Source organism: Aulonocara sp. 'chitande type north' Nkhata Bay, linkage group LG7, assembly GCF_057382095.1.
Source record: "Aulonocara sp. 'chitande type north' Nkhata Bay isolate Kocher_YH1m ecotype deep benthic linkage group LG7, A_spYH_male_GT1.1, whole genome shotgun sequence".
Taxonomy (NCBI): domain Eukaryota; kingdom Metazoa; phylum Chordata; class Actinopteri; order Cichliformes; family Cichlidae; genus Aulonocara; species Aulonocara sp. 'chitande type north' Nkhata Bay.
The window spans coordinates 62854533-62868843 of record NC_141350.1 but is presented as its reverse complement, the minus strand read 5'-3'; the positions used below and the strand labels follow the sequence as shown (position 1 = coordinate 62868843).

The window sequence follows — 14311 nt, the reverse complement described above, 5'->3', positions numbered from 1 at the left end:
CAAAATTACAGATTCAGATTCATTCTGATGGTAATAAAGACCAGTGAAATTTTCAGACTTTTACCCTAGATTTCTTAGGACTATGGAGGCACAACAAAACAAAACAGTTTAGTTTATTTAGCAGTCATTAAAATGGATTCAGAAGTTGCAAATTGTTGAAGACTAACTTCATAAATCATATCAAACTGATGTCTCCTATATAAACAGCCTTTATGCGTTAAAAGCGCCGGTAAGTATCAACAATGCTGTACCTGTACTTACTTGATACTGGACTAATACCAAATTTTTTAGTATCGTACACCACTAAGGTTTATGGATGTAGTAAAGGAGGATATGGAAAGAGCTGGTGTAATAGAAGAATATTCTTCTAATATTCTTCTAATATCCATCTCACCCTATCTGTTCTATATAGAACAGATAGGGTGAGATGGATACACACTGCGTAACCAAGTAATAATAATAATAATAATAATAATAATAATAATAATAATAGACGTGGAGGTCTTATAAATAAAATAAAACCTTCCGATCATTTCCAGTCGGAATTATTTTGGTAGTGCACAGGAGGAGTGACGAGACACCGGTGCAGCAGCTACACAGCTGCATCCGGTCGCAGTCATTCACGTTTGTTACTGAAATTGGGGATCTTTCCCCACAAACCTACCTCACAGCTTAAACCTCACCCAGTGAGTCAGGTTCATTCATGTAGGTTACAGTGTCGTATGTTTAGAAATTGTAATTTTATCAAAAATAGTTAAAGAAAAAGACAAGCTAGGAGAACAAACGTCATGAACTTGTGACTAAAGTGAACCGGACCTGGTGTCAAACTACCCAGTGAGTTCTATTAAATAGTTTTGTTGTGTACCATGGTGCCACTAAAACGAAGAAAAACTCTCCCCTCGGATGCTGGGAATACTGTGAGTGACAGCAGTGGACATAAGGTACCAAACAAGTTCTCTCAAGTTGTTTTGTTCCTGTTGGAAAGAAAAATGGGAGCCAGCCGAAGATTTTTCCTCTCTCAACTCGGACGAAATAAAGGCTTTCAGGTGGCGGACGTGTTCAGGTGAGAAGTGTCACAAATCCACTGATACAAATGTCACGGGAAAGCAAGTATAACTTGGAAAATGTAGGTTTCGCGGAAGCCTAAAATGAAATGTATTAAGGTAAATCTGTCTTCAAACCCTCCTTCACAGAATCCAAAGTGTATGAGTCATTCTACTTTTAATCTGCTGTTTCTCCACAGTGAAAGCGTCACACATGTTATTTCTGAGAATAACTGTGGCACTGAGGTCAGGACGTGGCTAGAGTCTCAGGGAAGGGGTCAGAGCCTTAGAGTTCACCTCCTGGACGTCAGCTGGTACACAGAGAGCATGCGTGCTGGTCATCCTGTGGAGATAACACATAGACATAAACTACAGGTACATTTTCATTTTACACATCCATGATATCAAAACCGAAAATCTGAGGCTTTGTTTTGTAGTAATAGGTGTTTTCACTGAATGTAAATCTGTACTAAATAAATACAAGCAGTTTATAGTAATAGTAACCTATAGAGCAACTCTCTGATGATAAAGTGACAAATCACATATCATGCGTAAAATGCTTTTACTTGCCATTAGGGAGTAATTGCACACTGACACCATCAGTCTTTATACAGCTTTATTTGTCTATTGACACTAAATTGCCAAAAATGACTTTTTGTTTCATTGATCTGTGATCAGTAACTATGAGGTCTATTAAGTTTTTCATCATTAGCTGAGTGAACTCCTAGAAGATGGTAAGTTATAATTAGAATTTAGAAAGGCTCACATCTATTTTTTATGTCAGGACAAAAAGCAGTGAGATGGTAAAATTACTTTCAGTGAAGGCCTTGCATAGTTCACATTCGACTGCTAAACAACATACTGCATCAGTTACAGCAGCATGGCTATGAACTGATCTGCCTGCAGTCAAGACCTTTCACCGGTTGAAAACATTTTCACATGAAACGAATCTAAAACCTGAGACTGTTGAGTCGGTAGAATCCTATGTCACACAACAATACAACAACACTCCTCTTACAAAAGTCCATCGGCTGGTCTTTTGCTGGAAGAGGTTAACACAGCCCTGTCCAAATTTTTTTGACATATGTTGCTGCCATCAAATTCAAAATGAGCAGAAACTGGTACATCTAGTGACCACTCCTGACAAAGCTACTTTTAATAAACCGCATTCATTAAAAAGGCTTCCATCTGCATTGAAGTTTACTATTACACTTATTTGTTAAAAAATAACTGTAGCGAGTTTCCCGTCTCAGACTGACAGATGTGTTTTTTCTTGTCCTCCACTTATGCCTATCATCTGGCATTCTCTTTTACTCATTCACTAACTCGAGGCAACTACTGTTGTGATGCTAAATAAAACTGAATTGAATTGAAGGAAAATTGAATCAACTGTTTCTTGCTTTTCTTGCTTTCTTTGTCACTCCTGGGGACTTCCCTGGTTTCCTCCTCAGAAACTGTTGTAAGTTTCCTCAGTCAGAAATTGCAATGCTTTCTGGTTTAGCAGTGCAGGCAGGTAATTGCGTTTCCCAACAGAGTACAAGCCTCTTAACTTTGTATGTCTCTGATGCACTCACTCATTTTTGTTTCTTCCACGTATGATGGTAAGAAGAAATTGGGCAAGTGTGCATGTTTGAGAAACTCTAGGCCTCAGCCAGGGGAGGCTCAGGTCAAGGTGAGAATTTCCAAAGTTGTGAGTGTTCTGGGAGCGCAATGGGAACAATAGCTCGGAACCACAAAGAATTTTTACTCTCAGACCACAGTGAATAATGGAGCAAGAAAATGGTCTGTCAGAAAACCCTATACTTGGTTAAATGTCCCTCACCAATTTGGTTTGATAATTTGGTTTATTAGCCAATGAGTTTTTGGTATAATCCTAAAATGTATTTTTGGTAAGAGTTTGACATTTTAGGCTTGGTTTAAACATGAAGCTGGCTTTTCCTGACATGAAGCCTAGCACATACCACAGATTTGAGGTTCGGCTTTTGCAAAAGTTTAACATCACCCTGCTGTAATCATTCCTGCTCTATCCATTCCAAAGCTAGCTTTAAGTTAACCAACATGTATTTTAAACCAAATAGGCATTGGTTTCAGGTTATACTGAAGACTTTAAGTCCTTATGTTTGTCTTCCAGGAGCAGCAGATCAGTGAAGCAGAGGTTGCTTTGTTCTCAGTATCCAGCTATGCCTGTCAGAGACGAACCACTCTGGACAACCATAACAGCAACTTGACTGTAAGCCCTCTACCCCCCACCCCAAGCAAACACAGAAGTCTGATTTTAGGTGCCATGTTAGCTAACACATATGTCAGAACTGCATTTTCTGCCTCAGGATGCCTTGTCGCTTTTAGCTGAAAACGCTGAGCTCAATAATGAGGACGGACGAGGCGTTGCCTTTCGACGAGCTGCTGCCTTGATGAAGGCGCTCCCCACACAGGTGATAAGCATGTCACAGCTCAGGGGTCTGCCTTGTCTTGGAGAACACTCGCTTAGAGTTATAAAAGTAAGTGAAAATTTTTAGCATTCCATGTTCACCCCCTAACAAGATGTAGTTTAAATTCATTTAAATTCTCTGGTCTTGCAGGATGTTTTGGAGAATGGAGTGTCAAGTGAGGTTGAATCCACCAAGCAGTCAAAGCGGTACAAAGCACTAAAGGTATCTCAGGCATTTTAAAATCTGCTGCAGGTGTGTCCCCTTGTTCAAAAGCAGCTGTTAAAAATCTAAAGGGAATAGGTCCAACTTAGCTATCACTAGGAAATAAAATTATTCTTCTCCTTTCTAACTTAATACTTTTTAACTCAAGCTCCCAAAAGGTTGTTTCTGTTCATTCGGACTCATCCAATTGACTCAAAAAGTCAACCTTACAAACAATACATTTGCACAGTACCTGAAACTAGCACCACTGGGAAACAATGGGCTCTCTTGATAATTATTATTCAAACTGTCATGACCATGACAGGTCATGACAGTTTGAATAACCCTTAGCCCCCCTCCTCGATTCAGAGATGGTTCTTCCCTTTTCACGTAAATGGCCTCCTTGACTCCCCGCTCAAACCAGCATTCCTCCCTGTCCAAGATGTGTACATCCTCATCATTGAAACAATGTCCACTGGTCTGTAGGTGTGAATAGACTGCAGAGTCCTGGCCTGACGAGTTAGCTCTTCTGTTTGTGTCATCTGCTTAGCCAGAAGTTGTTTGGTTTCTCAGAATCATGGCAAACCTTTCTGGCACTTAACAGTGTAGACTATTTTACTCTGTTTGTGTCGGGGGACCCAATCCTTGGGGTGGACCAGTTTCTGGCGCAGGCAGGAGCTTTCTTTAGACAACATTCCAGCTTTGACAAATGTCCAGCTGGGCTAACCACATTTAATCAGGGCTTTCTTGGTAGGATGTTCTTCTGCTTCCCTGGCCGCTTGTCTGTGGTGATGGCGTTCGCTCTGTGTTTTAGCGTCCTGTAATAATAATACTAATACTAATAATACTACTAATAATAACATCATCAACTGGAGCACCTCGTTGGTGCTCCAGTTGATGATGAGAGTCAAAGCTTAAATACTGATCTGTTTGCGTTGGTTTATGATACACATCAACTTTTAAATGTCCCCCATTACTGATGGAAATCTTACAGTCTAAGAAGGCTAACCTGTCATTTTTCATATCCTACCCGGTGATCTGCCTACCAATGGGTTGAGGATTGAGACCAGAAAATTTGAGATGTTACAAGTGACCGAGTTGATCATACAGACAATTGATCTTAAATGTATATCCTGTTTAGTATCTTCAGTAAACCATACAGACTGCATAGCTTGCCCTTGGCAACCTGTGGTATGATGTCTGGTCAAAAGCATTCTCTTGTTCTAACCGCTTCAGACAGTCTATCACCCTCTTCCTGTAACCACTTCCTGGGTCTTGTTTCAGAGGCTCATAAGTTTCTTATGATAGTCTTTCTGGTTCAGCAAAACCATGCATGCACCCTTTTCTACTGGAAGGATGATAATGCTGTTGTCATAACTAAGCAATATAAGTGCCTTCATCCCTGCCATGCTGATGTTGGATGCTGGGGGCTTTGCTTGCTGAGACAGGCATCGGCAGTTGCTTTGCTGCAAACCTGTTTGTTTGGGGGGGGGTTTTTTTCTTGCTTTACCGGAGTAGCTTTGAATAATTCAGATTTCTCACTTATCATTGAATGTTTTATACTTGATTCTCTGCCAAAAAACCCCCAGTTTTATCTCCTGTAGACCAACTTTCTTCTTATTGGCTGTCCCTCACAAAGAAGGTTTGAACAGCAGGAGGATGGGGCTTCAGCAGTGCTCATAGCCAGAGCTGTGTGCTTGAGATGACAATATTATGGAATTTGTTACTGTAATTGTATGCTTTTATGACAGAAAAGGAAAAGCTTAATAGACCCCACTTTGAAGGAAAATATAGTTATTTCATTTTCTAATGAAATGATATCAACTGTTTTACTGCTTTCACTGTACAGTTTTGCTTAATGTACACAGATCATGAATTTGGCTTGTAATCGCAAGCAAAAATCTATCTAATGACTAACATTCTTAGTTTTATTTATGCAACCTGTAACACAACATGTTATCCACTATTTAAAGATTTTGTATCAAGCAACTCAAATCTAGGAAATACTGATTTGCTCTAAACTTTCCTGCTCTTATCACTGTTCTATGATCAGGAGTTAGCAATGACATGACACACACCATAAGTATGTCCTGAAACCATGTAAACTTTGAATCTCTTACGTGCAAGATGGTGACAGAGCCTTCTGTTGTTCTTTGGAGGGGCTGTAAATAAGAATAACGTTTACTATAAAACTGTGTTTAGCTCATCAGTGTGCTATGGGTCATGTGCAAACACATAGGTGGAGGGCGATTTAGGCCCTGCGCCAAAGTGGTACAAATGTACTGTTGTCCTTAATGTTTTTAAATAAATGTATTTCAGATTTTGACTGGTATCTTTGGAGTTGGAGCCAAAACTGCTGACCGATGGATTAGAGAGGGAATATACAACCTTGAGCAGTTACGACATTCAGGACAAACACTTAATCGAGCACAAAAATCAGGTTTGTTAGCTTTGTTTTTCTTGGCATTCTTGAATGAGGATGATTTTCTTACTATAATGATCAGAGCAGGCGTATGTATGCTGTCTCCTCTTTAACTGGTGTCCAAGTTAAAGCATGTCAGGTGAGTTCTTGTGTCTTTGTGTGTCTGTCTCTCTTTTGAATGGGCCTTAAAAAAGTCATCACATGTCTTTTCAAAATAAAAAACTATTTAGCCTCATTGGAGGGTTTGCAAGCATGTGCGGCCTGTCTTAAGGTCAAGCCAGAATTTCTCAATCTGACTTGAGTCCAGACTTTGACTAGGACACTCCTTTTTTTTAAATTTTTTTATCCAGCTGCATAACCCAACTGACCTTGAGCTGCAGGGCATGACACTATGTGTGGCTAGACATTCTTCCGAGGGTTGACCGAGTGGTGGAGGCAGCAATATGTTGTTCTGAAAGCTGACAGTCCGGTCTTTTTATTCTTTCTTTCACATCTGTGATCTAATGTGTCACAAATACAGTACAGCCAACTAAATAAAAACTCAAACTAGAAAGACTTTACTGAGAAACAAATAACACCTGAAATATGATCCTAATCTAAATAGAAACAACTCTGCAGTGGGCTAAACTACTGTAACGACGGCCCCTGATGTAAGCCACTATGGTCCACTCTCCATCGTGACTCGGCACACGACTAAATAACCAGTGGCTCCTCCCACTCCTTGAATTAAATAGCAATTAAGAATTAAACAAATTAATAACGATGCTCAATCTGTCATTCAAATATAATGATGATAAGTTAACAGTGAGAACATTAACACAAATATATTTAGAAAATTCCCCAACTCTGTAAACGTTCAACATCAACAGATTCTTTAACCTCATGAAACCCCACCCCCACTTCACACTACACCTGGCACATTCCCTCCCAGGAACTTTACCATAAAAGGAGGCCAAAAAGAGCCAGACTTGTTTGGAAGTTCCTGTCTGGCCAGCTGGAGGCTTGGTGCAATCTGGAGGAGAGGTGAGAAACAAATTAAACATTAATCTTAAAACAAAAAGCAATTCTTTGCATGATTTTAAAAAAAAAATTAAAAAAAATCTGGTAGCAATTTACACAATAGTTGGATTGAAGGCACTGCAGCATGCTTAGAGTTCACAGACTTGCTGTCATAATTATCTTTAAGGGTTTTCTGGTAGAGAGCAGAATTCATGTTCCATCAATTTTGGTCAGTCCAGGTCCTGGAGAAGCAAAGCAGCCCCATACCGTCACACTATCACCTCCATGTTTGACTGATCTTTTTATGAAAACCCCCAAACAGTTCAGCTCATCAGTCCACATAATATTGCCTTAAAAGTCTTGGGGATCATCAAAATTGACAAAATGAGATGGGTCTAATATTAAAGATTTTTGACAGTCGCAATCACCTGTTAATGATAAATATGAAAAAAAGATATCTGAGAAAGTGTGGAAGTTGGGAAATACTTTTTAATGACATTGTGTAGCATTAAAAAAAATAATGTGTTCACTTGGTTGCTTGGTAATTCGCCTTTCCTCGTGTCCTATATAAAATAAAATTGTTAAAAAATAATAAATACACTCTCATCATCAAGGTCTTGAGCACTACGATGACCTCAACGAGCCGGTCACTAAAGCAGAAGCAGATGCCATCGGGGAGATTGTGCAGAAAGCTGTCGATTCTGTGCTAACAGGATCACAAGTTGCTCTGACCGGAGGATTCAGGAGGTGAAAGCACAAATATTCGCACACAGTACATCTGATAGCACATTCAAAATCTTCACAGCCTAAAATATCTCAATGAGCTCTATATTGTCAAAATTATTGTTTATACATGCGGTTTAAAGAAAATTTTACATGAGCAACAAGTAAACACTTCTTGAACCAAATCAAATTTTAAACTTGCCCTCTGCAATTTAATAGAAATATGAACTGTGGTATTTTCACAGAGGGAAGCTGACGGGCCACGATGTTGACTTTCTGATAACGCACCCAGAGGAAGGCAAAGAGGTGGGACTGATGCCTAAAGTGGTCGCCTGGTTGGAATCACAGGTAACTTTTGAGACAATTGATATTTATTAAATCCTTTGAAACAAATCAACACAGTTTCCTCTGGGGTTAAACTATTCTGATTCAGATTTTTACTTCTCAGTGGTAAAGGGCTGTTGGGATATTGTTGTCACCCTGGTGTGCAGGCGGCGTACACACCCAAGTCTGAATGTGATAACTTGATAATGAGGTGACATATGAGTATCAAATTGATGTTAAAGGTGCATCTGCTAAATATCTGGGACATGTTTGAATCCTGGTGACCTTGAACCCAAGGTCAGAGGTCAGCTGTTTCCAGTGAATGACAGGCTTGAGCCTTAGTGGTTTCTGGATTGTTCCTAATCATCCTAAACAGTTTCCTCCCATCTCAGGGTGACAGTTTGGCTCTTTTCCAGATCTTGGAAAAGTGGTGACACGCCTGAAAATTTGTACTTGCATACAGTTGTTTGAACTGATGACCTTGGAATCTGCCATTATTCAGAAATGGCTCTAAAAGACCTTCACAATCTGTGGAAATCTACACTCTCCATTCAGAGTTTATATTACTTTCAGGTTGTTCTCACTGTTTTCAGTCCAATGAATACTGTTAAACAAGAACTTTTTTATGCTTCCAAAGAGAAAGTATCAGTTGTAGTTAAGTCATGAAAAGAAATTGTATAACCTTCAGCGCCACTTATTTAAAGCTTTAAGTGACTGTATGTGTGTATATATTGAGTCTGTATATGTAATTTTTGTCCCTCTGGATTTTAGAAAATTCAAAATGCATTTAAACTTGTGCATCCAATGCATGCTATGCAATCATTCACCCTGGAAAAAGAATATTTCAAAGCAGTAATTGAAAGCTCTAAATTGCAGTGAATTCAGGTCCATGATGAGTTCATATAAACTTTCCTCACAACTCTATATGACATATGTTTCTGATCTGAACTGGTTGTTGTCTATTCAGGGATTTCTGTTGTACCAGAAAACTACCAGAAACTCATACCTGGAGTCGAAGGATGGCCCTGCTCGGCCTGCCTCCAACATGGACCGCTTTGAAAGGTGTTTCTCCATCTTTAAACTGACCAAAGGGAAGAAACAAGAAAGCACGCAGCCAGAGGAGCAAAATGATCTGAAAACCAAGGATGTTCTCAGACCTCACATGCAGGCGGACACAGATCAACAATTATGTGAGCTCAGTAAGAATTACCAGATGGAAGCTGCATCACACAAAATATGGAGAGCTGTGAGGGTGGACCTGGTGGTCTCTCCGATCAGTCAATTTGCTTTTGCTGTGCTGGGCTGGACCGGATCCAAGGTGATCGCTCACGCCTGACCTTTGTCCTCTTTCAAAAATCTATTGCCTCCTTCTTTTTCCCTGCTTTTCTATGTTATATTGTTTAATGTTCCTTCTGTCTGTGCAGTTGTTTGAGAGGGAGCTGCGACGTTGGGCTGGGCACGAGAAGAACATGTCTCTGAGCAGTCACGCCCTATTTGATAATACACAGGTAAATCGAAAAAAGAAAAATAAAGCCTTTTTTTTTTTTTTGTAGTGTTAGCGATTAGAGAGTCTATTTTTAAGATATACTTTATTAGTTTTGCTCACTGTTGAAGCCGGGAGCAGAAGTGCTCTTGAGGTACTGTTGAGGCAAGGCAGTACTCTGAGCACTAAGAAACACATTTGGATTTCAGCAGGAAGTTTGTCCCATGCTCTTTACACAGAAATCACTCCACAAACTGTTAGAAGCAACAGATATTTTGCTTCTAACAGGAAAGTCTTTTAAGTTAAAAGTGGCTGCGTGAGTGATTGGGTCTGTTGTGGAGGGCCACAACAATAAGTGGGACTCAGTTCTGTTCAGTATTAATTTTCTCTTTTCTCTTAAACGCATTAACCCTTCACTACACTTCCAGTTTCTCATGTGAACCCTTGAGAAAAGAATAGCGCCCCCCCCCCCCTTTTTTTTCCCATGCCAACTACTTCTACTTCTTCCTTTAAGTGCATATTATACCTGCCATATTTCAGCTTAATTAAATGAAGATGGCGTGATGGAATCATACTTGTTTTCCTTTTGTACAGAATAAATATCTGAGAGCTACATCAGAGGAGGAGATATTTGCTTATCTTGGTCTGGAGTACATCCCTCCATCAGAGAGAAATGCTTGAAGTGGCCTGATCAGCTGCTACACTGCATGCAAGCAAGAGCTGGAGGGCAGAATAAATGCGTCTGTTGGAAGGGCGGCCTCATGGCATGGAGTTGCTGTGTAACTACTAAAGAAATATTATATGATTGAACTCAACGATGACACCCACTCAGCTGACTGAAATCTTCTTATTACATGAATACAGAATTTTATTTATTAATGAAATCCACTGACCAGAACTGAGCCTGTTTAGTTTTTTTAATAAATGTGAAATTTATAACTGAAAGAGTGAAAACAAACCTTGCTTCCAGTCACAGTGTAATTTCAGAAATTTTACAGACTTCCTATTTACATATAATTTATGAATTTTTGGGCCACAAAACGCACACAAACAACTGATATGCGATAAGGAACATATGATTATAGAATTTTATAGATTTTATGAGTGCAGGAGCCATCAAGTGGCTTTATAGTTATTTCAACCATGTGCAGTGGTACAGTACACAGTGAAACGAGACAGTGCGCCTCCAACACTATGCTGCTACATATAACTTATAAGGCACAATCAACACAGGACTACATAACGTGCAACACCAGATACAACACATTGCAGACACAACAGTGCAATAGAAAGGTGCAACAATGACAGTAGGTTGTGCAAAAAAACCTTGATGTATGAAAGTCTGTGTGTACATGACACTGTACAGATAAATGCTTGAGGTAGTGACATGTATAAACGTGTGTGTGTGTGTGTGTGTCAGTCCAGTCACTGATTTTTTTAGGAGTCTGACGGCTTGGGGGAGGAAACTTTTTTGCAGTCTGGCAGTGAGGGCCCAAATGCTCCGGTACCTCTTGCCACATGGCAGCAGGGTGAAGAAGCTTTTACAACAGGGCAATAGGGGCCTAATCAATGCTAACAGCTGATCTTATTGGCTACCTCCCTGGACTTTTTTGGGGGGGGGCAATAACAATAATAATAATAACGATATGCAATAATGCTGCATTTTATCACACATCTTGTATTTTTGTGCCGCTCACATAAACCTTACTCAGAGGATTGAAAACTGTTATGTTTTATGTAAAGACAAAATGGCTGTTAGGTTTATTTCACCACATCCACACCTGTGTCACGATGACCTACATTCAGCAGCATCCTTATCACCTTATCTGTACATATAGCTGAAAAGAAACCTACTCAGCTGTTCTGAGAATATACAGTGTGAGATCTCGCATGTGAATTAAACATTTGCGTTGGAGTGTTTCCATATCAGTTCTTCTTCTGTTCAACCACACTAAAGATAGACTGCAGTTTTTAGTGCAATACATTGTGCACTACTGATAGATATAAAAGGTTCAGGAAGACCTGCTTGTTTTTATTTTCTGATATACAATATATACTGTTACAGTAATGCTTCTCATGATAAATATGTCTTGATGCATTTTCAATCATTCAGGTAAAGAAATTCCAACTCTGTTCGAAACGTTTGATTAGCACTGTTGCCTCACAGCAAAAAGGTCCTGACGTGCGCTTAGTGGGGTTTGGTTAATTGGTGATTCTAAATCACCCATAGGCGCGAAAGGTTGCCTGTTTCTCTGTGCGACATACTTGTGGTCTGTCCAGGTTGTACCCTGCCTCTCACACTATGGGAAGCTGTTCCAGATGTCACTGACAACGGTTATCTCCAGTATTGTAATCTCAGAAACATATCTCTAACTGTGAGCAGGAAAGTCCCACCCACCTGCTGTTTGAAACCACATGTTTGTGAGGAATCATAAGAAGGTTGGCTTAAAGAGGAGCTAACAGAGCTCTTTCTGGATAGTGGATGAGATGGGAGTGGAGAAGGGTTTGACAGCAGGCTTTGTTTCTATTTCTACTTTTTGAAACTCCCGGAACGACAATTAAGCCTGTATTTTTTAGAGGCCTGCAATAAAAAAAATACGTTGTTTTAAATCTAAGAACCAGATTTTCAGCATCACACTGAGGCAGGATGTTTCTCATTAAAAAAAAAAATTCCACTTAAAGAAGGAAATCCTGGGTATTTGTTTAATGAGCATGCTGAAAGTCATATCCCGGTCAAAAGTTACTCCAAACTTTCTCAGTGTTCTTGCAAACCAAGGTAATGTCACCCACAGTAAGTGTGTTGTGGAACCTCTTTACACAGGTACTCTGTAACCTACACCCTAACCCAGGGGTGGGCAACTCCAGGCCTTGAGGGCCAGTGTCCTGCGGGTTTTAGATATCACCGTGGGTCAACACAACTGAATCAAATGATTAGTTCATTACCAGGCCTCTGCAGAACTACAAGAAATGCTGTGGAGGTAATTTAGCCATTTGAATCATCTGTTATTTTGGATAACACCGGCCCTCGAGGCCTGGAGTTCCCCACCCCTGCCTTAACCTGATATGGACCTCCCTTGTATTGTAACTGCACTTTTCATCATTTCCTGCTAGTTTTTCACAAAACCTTTGGAACGGATTAGCGAGAGTATACAATAATCACCATCTCAATATAAAGATTTGTCTCAAAATAAGGACTCACAGATATCAGCAAATTCCTGGAGAGAGACTGCTGAAACTATTGGAATGAATGTGAATGTGTGTTATAAAAAAGCCAACAAAGGATGTGGCCAAGGGGGGGAAACGGTCCCAATATTTGTTTCTATAAAAACGTATAAAACATCTGGATGTAACCACAAGGTAATTGACGCATAAGAATTCACAAGAAACGATGATACACAAGGATACAGGTGAGGTTCATTCAAATTCAAAACAGAAAATGAACCACGAGAGGTCACACAAATAAAACTATGCTTTAAAATATACAAAAAACAAAGATTCAAAAGCAAAAGAAAGAACCAGCTGAATGTAAAATGTATGTTAACACAAAATCTAAACAATATACTTTGGAAAGAAAAATTCAACATTCATTATATTAACTAAAATGAGACAAAACCCACTGCAACACTATGGAGCAATTTATGTGAAGACTTTCTGCAAAAATCCAAATAATGTGACTTTTATGTAGAATAAAAATGATCAATACTTCAGTGAAATTACTCATTTATAATAACAGCACCACCCACTGTACTTGCTACAGTGGGTAGCTAAATAAGGACTTTGACTGAACCTCCTGAGTTTGCGAACTCAGTTTATCCTTTGTCCCTAAATGTTATTTTGATGGGTGATTAATATACATATGGACACTATCACTAATACTAATACTATAATACTATACAAGGGTCCTTGCATCATGTCTTGATAACTCTAATGAGAAACTAATGTTCTCGATCTTATCTGTTGTTCTAGCGTTATTCCTCAACATTAAGAACACTGATATAACTGGCTTCTTCAGTGAAGTTGACAGTCTTCCTGATGATAGACAGGAATAGATAAATGATTCTCCATCACAGGGTTTTACTACTAGAATGGAATAAACAGTCTGCTGGATGCTTTTGCACCTTTGAAAACTTCTCACTGTTTTACTTCAGAATTGCACCAACATAAAGAAAAGGAAATCACCCTTTTCTCTAAACAGCATCCTTCAACTACCTGACATTTTTTCCACCTCTGTTTTACTGCCCTGAGCAGTGTAACAATTTTAGGGTTTTACTAATATTCACTGTGTGATGAACGATCTGGATTTATTAAGAAATCTAAACCTTCTGCTGCATGTAACCCTGACCCACTTTCATGTGGTTAAGTTCTGCTTATTCTCTCTCGCTCCTTTAATAATTAACATTATACAGTCTTCTCTAATCTCTGGCTTTGTCTTTCTAGAAAAACAAACAGTTGCAGTACAAATTTACAAATTCACTCTCACCTTACATCATCCCCGTCAGTCGTTTTTGCATTTGAACAACTTGAGTCTCTTTTTTTTTTCACAGTACACAGTATTATTATTTCAGTGCTAATTTAAAAACTCACATCCATCCATCCATTCGCTTCCGCTTATCCTTTTTCAGGGTCGCGGGGGGCGCTGGAGCCTATCCCAGCTGTCATAGGGCGAGAGGCGGATTACACCCTGGAC

At 39.5% G+C, this 14311-nt stretch overlaps 1 protein-coding gene across 1 annotated transcript; it reads left to right on the top strand.

Moving 5' to 3' along the window:
* The first annotated feature begins 565 nt into the window (after positions 1–565).
* polm (polymerase (DNA directed), mu) lies at positions 566–11597 on the top strand. The gene is made up of 11 exons (XM_086301864.1): positions 566–1063; positions 1244–1418; positions 3175–3273; positions 3371–3541; positions 3623–3694; positions 5993–6113; positions 7709–7841; positions 8063–8165; positions 9109–9459; positions 9566–9649; positions 10219–11597. Exons 1-11 carry the CDS (start codon positions 867–869, stop codon positions 10303–10305), a joined length of 1593 nt encoding a protein of 530 aa, XP_086157990.1. The 5' UTR covers positions 566–866; the 3' UTR covers positions 10306–11597.
* Positions 11598–14311: the final 2714 nt, after the last annotated feature.